The sequence below is a fragment of the Anabrus simplex genome, chromosome 10, assembly GCF_040414725.1.
Source record: "Anabrus simplex isolate iqAnaSimp1 chromosome 10, ASM4041472v1, whole genome shotgun sequence".
Taxonomy (NCBI): domain Eukaryota; kingdom Metazoa; phylum Arthropoda; class Insecta; order Orthoptera; family Tettigoniidae; genus Anabrus; species Anabrus simplex.
In genome coordinates, this window is record NC_090274.1 from 28,495,874 (window position 1) to 28,509,544 (window position 13,671).

Below are 13,671 nucleotides of genomic sequence, written 5' to 3' on the forward strand. Positions count from 1 at the left end.
AATTTAAAAATAAAAAAATCATCCACTGACTAGAATTCAAAAAGACGACAATGAACAGTGATTATGAACTTAAAACAATCAGTGGATCTGACCTGAAATACCCCACCTTCCCAGAAGGATGGTATATACTGACCAGCGGGCTGCTTCCAAAGCACAACCCTGAATCGATGATGCTTGTTGTCTAAAGGGGTCCAAAATCCGGGTCAACGGCCCATCATAATGGTAATTGTTGTTAGTAAAGTAGAACCAGGGTATTTCTCATGTAGTGGTACTAATCACAATTAACACAGACCTATGGTGTTTCTCACATAATGGCGCCACACATAGGCAACGCAAACCCATGGTGTTCCTGACATAGTGATACTAATCACAGAGACCCGTACTATCCCATGGTGTTCCTCACATAGTGGTACTAATCACAGGCAACATCCAGGCCAGTGGTGTTCCTCGAAACACAGATCCGCGATATCCACAACCAGATGCTGAAACACCCCAATAAGTGTAGCCTCAGTTTTTCTCCTTGGGGTGTTCTAACCGAACCTGGACAAGGGGAGCCTCCGTCATATTGGCAGATATTATACATGGATAATGTAAATTCATAGACCTACGGTATTTCTCACATAGTGGTACTAATCGCAAGAAAAGTTTACTTATGTTGTTCCTCGTGTGATGGTACTAATCACAGGTAATCTCATGGTTCAAAATTCAGCATACCTTGGTCGCCCCATTTAGTCGCCTCATTTGACAGGAAGGGATACTGTGGGTTTATTCTTCATCTGTGTCTCTCACCCACAGGAGGTTGTGTTTGGTCTGTGAGAGCTATTTTATTCTGCTCAAGTCCGCCAGCAAGCTGGTTAGGACCCCACTATCCGCCACCTGGGACGCGCCACATGGGAGTATCACCTTTCCCCCTGCTTCGGCAGCGTAGTAGGTTCGTGGTTTTAAATATAATTGAACTTCAAATCTTATGTTGATCAGATGGAACATCCCCTCCCCCTTGAATTATAGATTGAATTAGGGAATCGTCAATACGAAGAATATGAAACGTATATCGTACTCACGTGAATTTGTGTCTGGGTCTCTCTTCCTGGTGGAGCTACTTCCTTGGCCACTACATCCAGCACAATATGTTTCTGGTTGTATTCTGTCATATAATTGGCAGTCACTATTCTTCCATCTTCCATCACGTTGAACGGTGAAGATATGGAGGAACATGAAGTATTCATTGGTCCAAATTTAAACAAACAGGCTGAAGCTATGGAGAACTCCAGTGAGCCATTGATATCTCTGTCAGGATCCTCGGCTGATAGCTTTATGATACTTGTGTTGGTACTGGCCATTGCATTCACACCTGCAATAATAATAATAGTAATGGGCGGTGTTGGCTAAGGGATACTTACATATTTTTTATCATATCAACAAATTATTTTTTTAACTACAAAGTATAGTATTTATTTGAAAAAGGAAATTTAAGGAACTATTGTAACTTATGTGCTGGAAAAAGCTATGTATTACTGACTAGCTGATGTACCTGTGCTTTGCTATGGAATTCTACATTGTATATAGAATTCTAGACAAAGTAGTGTAAATATAAGATTTTGTTAAATTGCATAGCTCTTAGAGTTACCCCCAAAACACATTGAGGAGGTCACTATATGTTGTTTCTTATGTGAAGACCGAGTTAGTTGCCTACTGCCAGTCATAATCGAGTTGAGCAGTTTTCATTATAACGCCAAACACTTATTCTCTACCTGTCTTTGTAAATCCTCAGAGGGACTGTTTCTGTGTTTTACCCAAAGTCTTTAAGGATCCGCCAATGGACAAAAAACCAACATGACAGCAATATTAATGCAATAAAGCATTTTATAAATACGTGTCTGCATGAGTACAAATTCAAAGGAAAAATGATTAATGTTTCATTATTGGATGAAATGAAAACCTACAACCTGTTTTCCAGTCATTGACCGGGTCAGGGATGGAATGAATGAAGCAGATATAGGCTATTAATATGATGGGGTCGCCACTCCCAAAGTGATTTATTAATGACTGATAGATGCTATGAAATGAGAAAGGAGAGTGTTGCTGGAATGAAAGATGACAGGGAAAACCGGAGTACCCACAGAAAAACCTGTCCCGCCTCCGCTTTGTCCAGCACAAATCTCAGATGGAGAGACTGGGATTTGTACCGTGGTATCCTGTGGTGAGAGGCCGACGCACTGCCGTCTGAGCCACAGAGGCTTCATTATTGGATATATGGGATAATTGGCCTGCATATCATCGTCGGCAGCGGCAGTTACTCGTTTTTGAGTTTACAAATTTCCTCACTAATAGCTCACTTCAATTCACAGCAATTTGTGTTTAAACTTTCAGTGACTGTACAGACCAATTCTTCCATAGAACGTATGTCCACACATCGTGCAGGTGAGGGACGGGGGAGATCTTGGCTGAGTTTCACGAAGTTTGCGTTCCCATCGCTTAACATCTTCATGTCTGCGGCGTTCTTATTCAAAGTGTTGAACTGAGGCACAGACTCTTTGCCACCAAGTAAATGGTCCTTGGCAAGTGTTTCCCAGGTTTGTGGATTTATTTCTGCCATCTTTAAGGTATGTTTCAGTTGGTCTTTGAAACGTCTCAAGGGGGTATCCTGTGGTCATGAACTGGAGCCAAGTTCACCATAGAGGATCTGGTGCGGTAGTCTGGTGTCATTCATATGGCGCACATATCCTACCCATCTGAGGCAATGGCCAACGACGAATGCTTCTACACTCTTAGCACATGCTTTCTCGAGAACCTCAACATTAGAGACGTAGTTTTCCCACTTTATGTTCATGATGGAGCGTAGTATTTGCTGGTGAAAGTGCTCCAGCTTTCTGATGTCACAGCAGTATAAGGTCCAAGTTTCACAGCCACAGAAGTGTATAATGGTTCCCCAAAGAACAATATTATGTTTCACTGAACTCGATAGCTGCAGTCGCTTAAGTGCGGCCAGTATCCAGTATTCGGGTGATAGTAGGTTCGAACCCCACTGTCGGCAGCCCTGAAAATGGTTTTCCGTGGTTTCCCATTTTCACACCCGGCAAATGCTGGGGCTGTACCTTAATTAAGGCCACGGCCGCTTCCTTCCCACTCCTAGCCCTTCCCTGTCCCATCGTCGCCATAAGACCTATCTGTGTCGGTGCGACGTAAAGCAACTAAGCAATATTATGTTTTCAAGACGTATCACTAAAATTTGTCCTAACAGCTTGGAGAATGTTAAGAATCAGGAAGACTGTGACTGAGCAAGGGTCTTCCTGATTCTCTGCTCTATTATACTAGTGCAGTATTCTGTTGTGAACTTCCATGCCGCGATAGCTGACCGAATCTGTGTTTCCATTTTGTTTTGTCACTTGTTTAATTTATTTAAGTTCCTTGCCAATCAGAGGCATTCAACATAAAATAGACTCACACATGGCACTAGTGTGAACTGTCCTCAAACTGAAGCAGAGTCCATTGTATATGGTTTGCACTTTATTACTGCGGAAAGAAAAAAAAGGTTGGAGGGTGAGTGGGCACTGCAGGTCACTCACAAACGTGTGTAGCAGTTCTGAAATTAAATGGTACAGCTTCTACCATTTTGTGGCTTATTTTTATTCATTAAAAGTAAGGACATCAAACTCGAACGCCTAAAAATATGCACCTAAACAGAAACCTCCTTTTCTAATAAATTGAGAGTTACAAAGAAAATTCATATAAACTTTTTTCTGGCAAATCAAATTTTAAGTACACCTGCTCTGCACCAGTTTTTTTGCTATTGGCTTTACATCGCACCGATACAGATAGGTCTTATGGCGACGATGTGAGAGGAAAGGCCTAGGAGTTGGAAGGAAGCTGCCGTGGCCTTAATTAAGGTAGAGCCCCGGCATTTGCCTGGTGTGAAAATGGGAAACCACAGAAAATTATCTTCAGGGCCGATTCAAATCCACTATCTCCTGGATGCAAGCTCACAGCCGCACAGCCAACTCGCCCAATCACCAATGTTTAATAGAAGTGACTGTTCGGACAGCTTATTAACTTTTAAGAGTCCCAGGCATACATTTTTCTCTGACTTGCCTCACATTTTCTTTTGCTACATGACCCAATTAAGAAAGAGTGTGATAATAAAACACAGAAAAGAATCTTTTCTAGAATACTGTTAGAATTACAAAGGAAATGCTTTAAATTCCATTTCCTAGAAAAGTTTCTAAGTACACTCGCTGATTCTATTATTTAATAGGATTAACTGTTTTAAGGGTGCCAGGCTTACATTTGCCTATGACTTATTTCACATTTTATTTCTCTGCAAGGCCCCCCTTAAGGTACACTGTAATTGTAGGTAGCCTATAAGTTAATCAAAGGTTCTAGTTGTATGCTTGTCATATTTGAGCACAGTCCGTCAAGTAATTTATGTGACAGAAGCTAAGACAAAGAGACCAAGGATAAAACATGCGTGAAATCACACCAAAACTTTTTTATCTCGAAAACTATTAGAGACCTCATCATATAGATCAGTGTTGATACAGCTTAATTAAGAATTAGCATTAAGTATAATGGTCCACCCAATCAATACACTTCACTTTACAAGTGAGAACACATTCAATATTAAAATATATTCCTATACATTCTTTGGTACATGTTTTGTCCAATTTAAGACTTCTTCAGCCATAGCGTCTCGTAACTCATTAACATACATAATTATTACCATCTAATAATTTAAAATAGATGAATCCATGTCCTTTACAAAATGTTTGAAAATACACTAAAAACAATACACACTATTTTTCCATAAAACTGAAGAATAGTGAAAGCTTTAATTCTAATGAGCTAGGCTCGGATGGGAACAGGCTGTAGGGAGATACACCAACTTTGAGGACCTTGTCTTTTGAAAGGAATCTTCATTTGAATTAAAGCTTTCACTATCTCATTTTCCTATTCCGAGGCCAATGTTCGAATCTCCCTCAGTCAGTACACTGAAGCTACCGGCTACCAGCGCCGTATGTCAAATTTTAAGAAATATCACCTGCTGAGAGACACGTAATACATTTGTACATGCTGTGTAGTAAATGTACGTACTGCTATACTGAAGTTTTACGTTTCCTGATTAAAATACAGAGGATGTCCCCTAACCTCAATCCAAGAATGGCGTCCAGGTCCATGGCTAAATGGTTAGCATGCTGGCCTTTGGTCTAACGGGTCCCAGTTTCGATTCCTGGGCCGGTCATGGATTTTAACTTTCATTAGTTCATTCTGCTGGCTCAGGGGCTGGGTGTTTATTCTGTCTTCAGCATTAGAATTCATCTTAGATAACCCAGATGTCCAGGTCACCTTTACAGCATCAACTCAAAAGACCTGCACCAGGCCTCTCCGGAGGCCACATTAGTATTTTTTTTTTTTTCTTTGTGTTTAGACCATCTGTGGACCATGATGCTTGTGTTCTAGCTGCGTTTTTGTTGTCGTCTGCCCCTTTTAGCGTACTGGATTGTGTTCTAAGTGGTCTCTTGAGCCTTCCTGTTGGCCCAATATTCTTTCATTTTATCGCTGAATTCTTTCATGCGCTCCTTTGACCAATTCCCGGCTCCTTTGTGGCTAGCTGATGTAAGGGATGTTAGGAAAGGTTTAGTTTTGACCATTAAATGGTATGCATTCCTGTTAGTAATGGCGGCTTGATTAATATTAAGCTCTGCAACATCTTTGTCCACTTGTTTGGTCCAGGGGAATCCAGTAGCTTTGCCTTTGTTAGCAACCTTGAAGATCTTATGGGATAATCTATTAGGATCCATTCTGTATAGGTGTCCATAGAAAGTCAGATGTTTTCTTCTGATGGCATCTATGAGGTTTTCTTAATGCTGGTAGAGCTCACTGTTGGATTTGTACCATCGCCTTCCATCTGGTAGGATCCTTGGCCCTATTATTCTTCTCAGGAATTTCCGTTCTTGCACTTCCACGGCTCTCGATGGGGTCTTTTTAGTTAGGGATAGGCATTCTGCTGCGTAGAGAACTGATGGTCTGACTACTGCATTATAGTGTCTCAGTTTTACATTCTTTGATAAATGCTTTGAGGCATTCAGTTTTCTGCAGGCATGGTAGGCCTTGTCTAATTTGATTTTCCTTTGTTCAAGAGCCATCGTTTCACTTAGGTCCTCCGATATCCACTCTCCGAGGTACTTCACATTTTTAGCTCTCCTGATATGCTTTGTATCACTGACTCCCATTGTTGTAGGGGCATCTTTGATGTTGGTGATAAACTCCGTCTTTCCAATGTTGATCACGAGGCCCGCTTTAGCTGCTATAGAGTGCAGTGTTTGAAGCTGCATAGTGGCCTCATGCATGTCGTTTGCTAATAAAGTAAGGTCATCAGCAAAGGCAAGGCATGGAATCCTCAGGTTGTCTGATTTAAACCCCATCCTTAATCCGGTGTTCTCAGAAAAGAATCTTTTCTAGAATACTGTTAGAATTACAAAGGAAATGCTTTAAATTCCATTTCCTAGAAAAGTTTCTAAGTACACTCGCTGATTCTATTATTTAATAGGATTAACTGTTTAGGCAGGGTATTCACTTTTAAGCTTGCCAGGACACAGTTAAATAATATGCATGAGATACCGTCTCCTTGCCTCACCCCTGTTTTGATTGTGAAGCTCTCTGATAATTGACCTCTAAACTTAACTTTGGAAGTGGTGGTGTGCAGGGTGGCTTGCACCAACCTATTAATTTTTTCATTTAGTCCCAGTTCTCTTAAGGTGTTGAAGAGTGTGATTCTATTATTATTATTATTATTATTATTATTATTATTATTATTATTACAGTAGAGTCTTGTTAATGTGAACTAATTGGGACCGGAGTCTGTTCGGATTACAAAATTTTTGGATTAACCGGAAAAAATTTAATTGTTTTTACGTCCCGCTAACTACTTTCCCAGTTTCCAGAGACGCCTAGGTGCCGTCATTTTCTCCCGCAGGAGTTCTTTTATGTGCCCGTAAATCTACTTACACGAGGCTGATGTATTTGAGCACCTTCAAGTACCACTGGACTGAGCCAGGATCGAATGGAATTAGCAAGTGGATGGAAGCTGACTGTCATCAATTACAAACAGACCAAGAAATTGTAGCTATGGTGGGGAAAGAATCTGGAGTTGACGAGGAACAGAGTGACAACAAAGAAGACCACAAGGAACAACTAGCGTCACATTCAGATGCCGCAGCCGCCTTAGAACTTGCCATACGCTACGTCGAGTAACACTCCGCTGCTACGCCAACTGATGTGATGGTTATGAGACGCTGGTTTAACGCTGCATCTTCGAGTAGGTTCCAATCACTATGGCAAAAGAAACTAACGGACTTTGTAAAGATAAACGACCAGTGATTGATGGTTTATGATGTGTAATTATGTTTACATTAAGATAATCTACTAAAATATGACTTAGAAAATGCAAGTAGATCTTCATTGTATAATATGTTCCTTCATTTCAATAAGAGATTTAAGAAAAATTGAATATTTCAGTTCGGATTAACCAGACTTTTGGATTAACAGGGTTCGGATTAACAGGACTCTAGTGTATTATTATTATTATTATTATTATTATTATTATTATTATTATTATTATTATTATTATTATTATTATTATTATCATCATCATCAAAAAATAACAGAAAGATGGACAGTGGCAGATAATACCTAACAAAGTGTACAAATAGTTGGAACCCATTACAGATACTACGTGTAAGAGGAGACTGGGGTTCTTTGGACATATCATGAGGATGTAGGATTGGAGACTTCTGAAACAACTAGTACAACACAATCTCATCTCAAAACATACTGCAACAGGATGTACATGGATCAGAGAAGTAAGAGAGGATCTGAAGGAAATAGACTTTACAACGGAAGACACCACAAATAAGATAAAATTGAATACAAACTTCCACTTTACCCTTACGTGTAACAAACCTACAAAACACACATTTTCAACTGAAGAAAGGGCATGAAGATCAGAGCATCTGAAGAAGTACTGGGAGGACCACAAAGCCTGAATGATGGACTGACTAAAGCAATCCTATGTGGACATAAAACAAGAAGCAGAAGAATCTAAGAATGGCTAGTAGTGTCTATGAAAATGATGACTGTGTTCATGTTACAACTTACCTACATAATAGATGGCCTGCTCAAAATGTGGAGCATTGTCATTCTCGTCAAGTATTGTAACTACCACGTGAGCCACACTAGGATCGCGCTCTTCTTCCAACCTTGTAAGCTCTTCCTGGAACAAACAACCACAGATTGTAACAGTGAATATTTAACTTTCACAACTGCGCTGTACTTGGCAGTGCAGGATGCCATGCTGGTAAAAGAATGCACCAACTGTTGTCAGATACAGAGGAGTATGCAAGAGCAGTCCAAAGAGAACAAACTAACAAATAAATTCCATACCAGTAGTTTACCTAGTCTTTTCTTGGATAAATTTCCAACTTCTTTGAAATTATTTAACATCTCCCTTCGTAAATTATTCCAATCCCTAACTCCTCTTCCTATAAATAAACATTGGTCTCAATTTGTCCTCTTGAATTCTATTTTCATATTATGATCTTTCCTACTTCTAAAAACCCTAAGTCAAGCTTATTTGTCTGCTAATGTTATTCCACGCCATGTCTCTGCTGGCAGCTTGGAACATACTGCTTAGCTGAGGAGCTCCTCTACTTGCTCACAAGTCTTCTCAGCCCAAAGTTTGCAATATTTTTGTAATGTTACTCTTTTGTAGGATAGTAATTAGTTTATAATATCACCTATTCAATACATAAATTTTTTAAATAATTAGGAATTTATCAATATTTCCATATGAGACATGTTTCGCCTTATCATTGAAGGCATCATCAGTCACAGTATTACATCAAGGCATAAATCAGGTACCTGATTTGTAATTAAATTATAAATACTAAGGAATAATATTGACATATTACAGTAGGGATAGTCAATGAGAAAAAACAATGTTAGTAATAACATATTTACATGGGGGCAGTCTATGGGAAGGATAAGTGACTGGCACCAATATGTAAGATTACAGGGTATTTAACAGTGTCCAGCAGTCAATATTTCATATGGTATTCAAGAGGACAAATTGGGGCAAAAACTCATTTACAGGAAGAACAATTAGGGATTGGAATAATTTACCAAGGGAAAAGTTCAATAAATTTCTAACATCTTTGAAATCATTGGGTGGCAGATCAGTTTTAACTGATTGATTCCATTGCATTCATAATTTACAGACCGTACTGTTGATCTATAGAAGTGAGCAACTTCCTTTTCTTAAAAAACACCGTCCTTGCTTGTTCTACTCTATGTTTTATGTCCTCCTTACTTTTGACATTGTGAGTTAAACTAATACCTAAATAGCAATTTGCTTGAATTGGCACAACCAAAACTTCAAAGTACTTTCCCGACCCCTAATTCACCAGATTTGAATCCAGTAGAGCGTCTGTGGGATAGCAGTCTCTTACCTGTGAATGATAATAGGTGGGCTCCGTGCTGGCCCTGATGTATAGGTCATACACCTCCTTCATTTCTCGATCAAACGACGTGTTGGTGAAGATGCTGCCGTCGCTTTTGTTCAGGTAGAAACCTCCATCCTCGTTGCCAGCCAACATATGGTAGAACACAGAGGGGTGCTTCCCTTCCTTCCGATCTATTACGCTCACCCTACCTGAAACATACAGTCCATATGGCAAAATACTGTAATTTTGGTATTTTTATATTGAGAGTGGGCAAAATAATAATAATATTGAAGTAAATGGAAGACAATTAGAAGTTGTGAAATCTTCAAATATTTGAAGAGTATACTTGCAGAAGAGCCTCCGTGGCTCAGACGGCAGCGCGTCGGCCTCTCACCGCTGGATACCGTGGTTCAAATCCCGGTCACTCCATGTGAGATTTGTGCTGGACAAAGCGGAGGCGGGACAGGTTTTTCTCCGGGTACTCTGGTTTTCCCTGTCATCTTTCATTCCAGCAACACTCTCCATTATCATTTCATAGCATTTATCACTCATTAATAAATCACCTTGGGAGTGGCGACCCCATTGTAATAACAGCCTATATATGTTTCATTCATTACATCCCCGACCCGGTCAATGACTGGAAAACAGGTCGTAGGTGTTCATGTTCACTTGCAGAAGATGTCATAAACCTTAGGGCTTAGCCTAAGGCTTATGACAGTGTCCCCAGACAGTTGGTATGGGACATATTAAGGAAAAAACAAGTTAAGAGAGTGGAAGTGCAAATGATAAAAGCCATGTACAAAAATTGTGTTAGTAGTGTGAAGACTAGTATAGGAGAAACAAAATGGTTTAAGTTGAAACTGGTCTCTGACAGGGAAGTGTACTATCCCCCATACTATTCATCATAGTCAAGGATGAAATTCATTAGAACATTAAACAGAGATTGGGAAGAAGGCAACAAAAGCCATGTTGTTTGCAGACGATATAGTAATATGGAAGTAATAATAATAACAACGTAAACGTTTCCACCTTTTCAATACTAAAATATATTCACAAAATTATAAATTACACGGTACTAGTTTCGACCCATCTATAAAGGGGTCATCATCAGCCGTATTGGAGCAAAGATCCCTTTTGGCGAAATCCACATGATGCAGCCAAGAATGTTGCTAACAGAAATGGCATTCCCTAAAAATTTACAAAATTGGACTTGCACACTTTTGCTTCCTAGGTATGGAATAATGTGAACACAAACAAGGTAAGGACAAACTTCTTATCTTTGAACACTATCATCTATACACAAAAATACAGCTTTCTGTGTTTGATTTATATTTGTTACCTGTAAATTTTAAGAAGAATCATTGCGCTTGAAAGTTACTTACCTATAAAGAAGTCTTTGTGAGAATTTTCTGGTACTTGGAACTGGTAAGGGAGTGTGAAATCGTCCATCGGAAATTCAGGCTGCTTGTTGTTTGTATCGACCAAGCAGATCGTGAGGAACTGAAGCGTCTCTTTGGGAGAAGGCGAGCTGTAATCTCGGGCAACGAGAGCTAACTGAAAATAATGCAAGAGTGGGTAAAAAAAATAAGAGACACATTACTTTACTATATACACTGACTGACAGAGCAAATGCAACACCAAGAAGGAGTGGTTCGAAAGGGATGAAAGTTGGGGAAAAAACAGAGACGGCACGGACGAATAATTGATGTTTATTTCAAACCGATATACAGGTTACACAATGCGCACGGCATCGACTCAGTAGGATGTAGGACCACCGCGAGCGGCGATGCACGCAGAAACACGTCGAGGTACAGAGTCAATAAGAGTGCGGATGGTGTCCTGAGGGATGGTTCTCCATTCTCTGTCAACCATTTGCCACAGTTGGTCGTCCGTACGAGGCTGGGGCAGAGTTTGCAAACGGCGTCCAATGAGATCCCACACGTGTTCGATTGGTGAGAGATCCGGAGAGTACACTGGCCACGGAAGCATCTGTACACCTCGTAGAGCCTGTTGGGGGATGCGAGCAGTGTGTGGGCGGGCATTATCCTGCTGAAACAGAGCATTGGGCAGCCCCTGAAGGTACGGGAGTGCCACCGGCCGCAGCACATGCTGCACGTAGCGGTGGACATTTAACGTGCCTTGAATACGCACTAGAGGTGATGTGGAATCATACGCAATAGCGCCCCAAACCATGATGCTGCGTTGTCTAGCGGTAGGGCGCTCCACAGTTACTGCCAGATTTGACCTTTCTCCACGTCGACGCCACACTCGTCTGCAGTGACTATCACTGACAGAACAGAAGCGTGACTCATCGGAGAACACGATTTTCCGCCATTCCCTCATCCAAGTCGCTCTAGCCCGGCACCATGCCAGGCGTGCACGTCTATGCTGTGGAGTCAATGGTAGTCTTCTGAGCGGACGCCGGGAGTGCAGGCCTCCTTCAACCAATCGACGGGAAATTGTTCTGGTCAATATTGGAACAGCCAGGGTGTCTTGCACATGCTGAAGAATGGCGGTTGACGTGGCGTGCGGGGCTGCCACCGCTTGGCGGCGGATGCGCCGATCCTCGCGTGCTGACGTCACTCGGGCTGCGCCTGGACCCCTCGCACGTGCCACATGTCCCTGCGCCAACCATCTTCGCCACAGGCGCTGCACCGTGGACACATCCCTATGGGTATCGGCTGCGATTTGACGAAGCGACCAACCTGCCCTTCTCAGCCCGATCACCATACCCCTCGTAAAGTCGTCTGTCTGCTGGAAATGCCTCCGTTGACGGCGGCCTGGCATTCTTAGCTATACACGTGTCCTGTGGCACACGACAACACGTTCTACAATGACTGTCGGCTGAGAAATCACGGTACGAAGTGGGCCATTCGCCAACGCCGTGTCCCATTTATCGTTCGCTACGTGCGCAGCACAGCGGCGCATTTCACATCATGAGCATACCTCAGTGACGTCAGTCTACCCTGCAATTGGCATTAAGTTCTGACCACTCCTTCTTGGTGTTGCATTTGCTCTGTCAGTCAGTGTATATATATATTAAAGTGGAAAGGAATAGAATGAAGGGAGACAATATACAGCGGCAAAGCGTGAACTAAGTAAGGCGGGAGACAGATTTTTAAAAAATTTAAACTATTTTAATCACATTAGTGTATATATGGAATTTTGTTTTCGACGCATACAGATCTACATTCAATATTATATTAATGACTGAAACTAAGACAAATCCTATAACAACCTATAATCCTACATGCACTCGTTTTATTTTTAAATATAGACTAAATGGGCAGTGGGAGTTGTCATATATTGCTATGTAGATTTAATAAAAGGAATAAGAAATAGATTTTCGTACAAGTCACCTTAAACAATATTCTTGTAAATGAGTTCAATCCGCCTGTCCTTCATTTCAGCAAATATATCTATTACCCTCGTCTTGGAGTCTCTGGTTGGTCACTGAATTGCTTAAATAGGTTTTAATTCGTTTCAAGGCATTAATAGCGCGTTCACTAGAAACTGACGTTAAGGGAATATACGGCATCTAGTTAAGCAATTTTGTTGTTTCCGTGTACACACACTGGAGTTCATTATTCAGAATGTAGGCCAGTAGTTGTGGGGGTTATAATACCTTAACTAATAATGGCGGGCAAGGAAATGCATTTACTTGAAGGGTTTTCATGCTGTCATTCATTTATTAGGTGTAAGTTTGCTATATTTCGTATTTGAATATGATTATTTTATTTTAGACTGTCTTATAATAAAATAAATTCAAATTAACTACATTAAAAGCAAGTCTGAGATGATAGCCAATAAGAGCACCTTTATACCTGCGATCCAAATACTAGCCAGAGAGCAAGAAGAGACGCTGGCAAGTCTGTCTACTGGGCGGAGAAATCTCGCTATAGGAAAGTCATAGTTCCACAGTCAGCACCTACAGATAGCGTTAGTGTTGCTCTATCTGAAATCAAAGGGATCATACACAGAACGGACAGCGTCTACTTTCGCCTACGTGCTTCGTGTAACTGACATTGCCGAAGTGAGACGGAAATAAGTAAAGCGGGGAATACGATAATGTCATGAATGTGAAAATAACTAATGTTCTAAAAATAATTGAATTAACTAGACAGTATTTCGTTCACGAAATGTTAAGGGTACACGCTGTCTACCCTGTCTCCCCTGA

The 13,671-nt window shown here is 40.9% G+C and overlaps 1 protein-coding gene across 1 annotated transcript in view; it reads right to left on the reverse strand.

The window, feature by feature from the left end:
• Positions 1-13,671, reverse strand: part of LOC136881774 (cadherin-87A-like) — a 120,807-nt gene that overhangs the window by 29,177 nt on the left and 77,959 nt on the right. Inside the window, exons 16-19 of the mRNA XM_068229320.1 lie at positions 10,877-11,048; positions 9,501-9,703; positions 8,152-8,266; positions 1,062-1,351 (exon numbers count right to left, since the gene is read on the reverse strand). Coding sequence (XP_068085421.1) covers positions 1,062-1,351; positions 8,152-8,266; positions 9,501-9,703; positions 10,877-11,048 — 780 coding nt within the window. The remainder of the gene's footprint in view (positions 1-1,061; positions 1,352-8,151; positions 8,267-9,500; positions 9,704-10,876; positions 11,049-13,671) is intronic.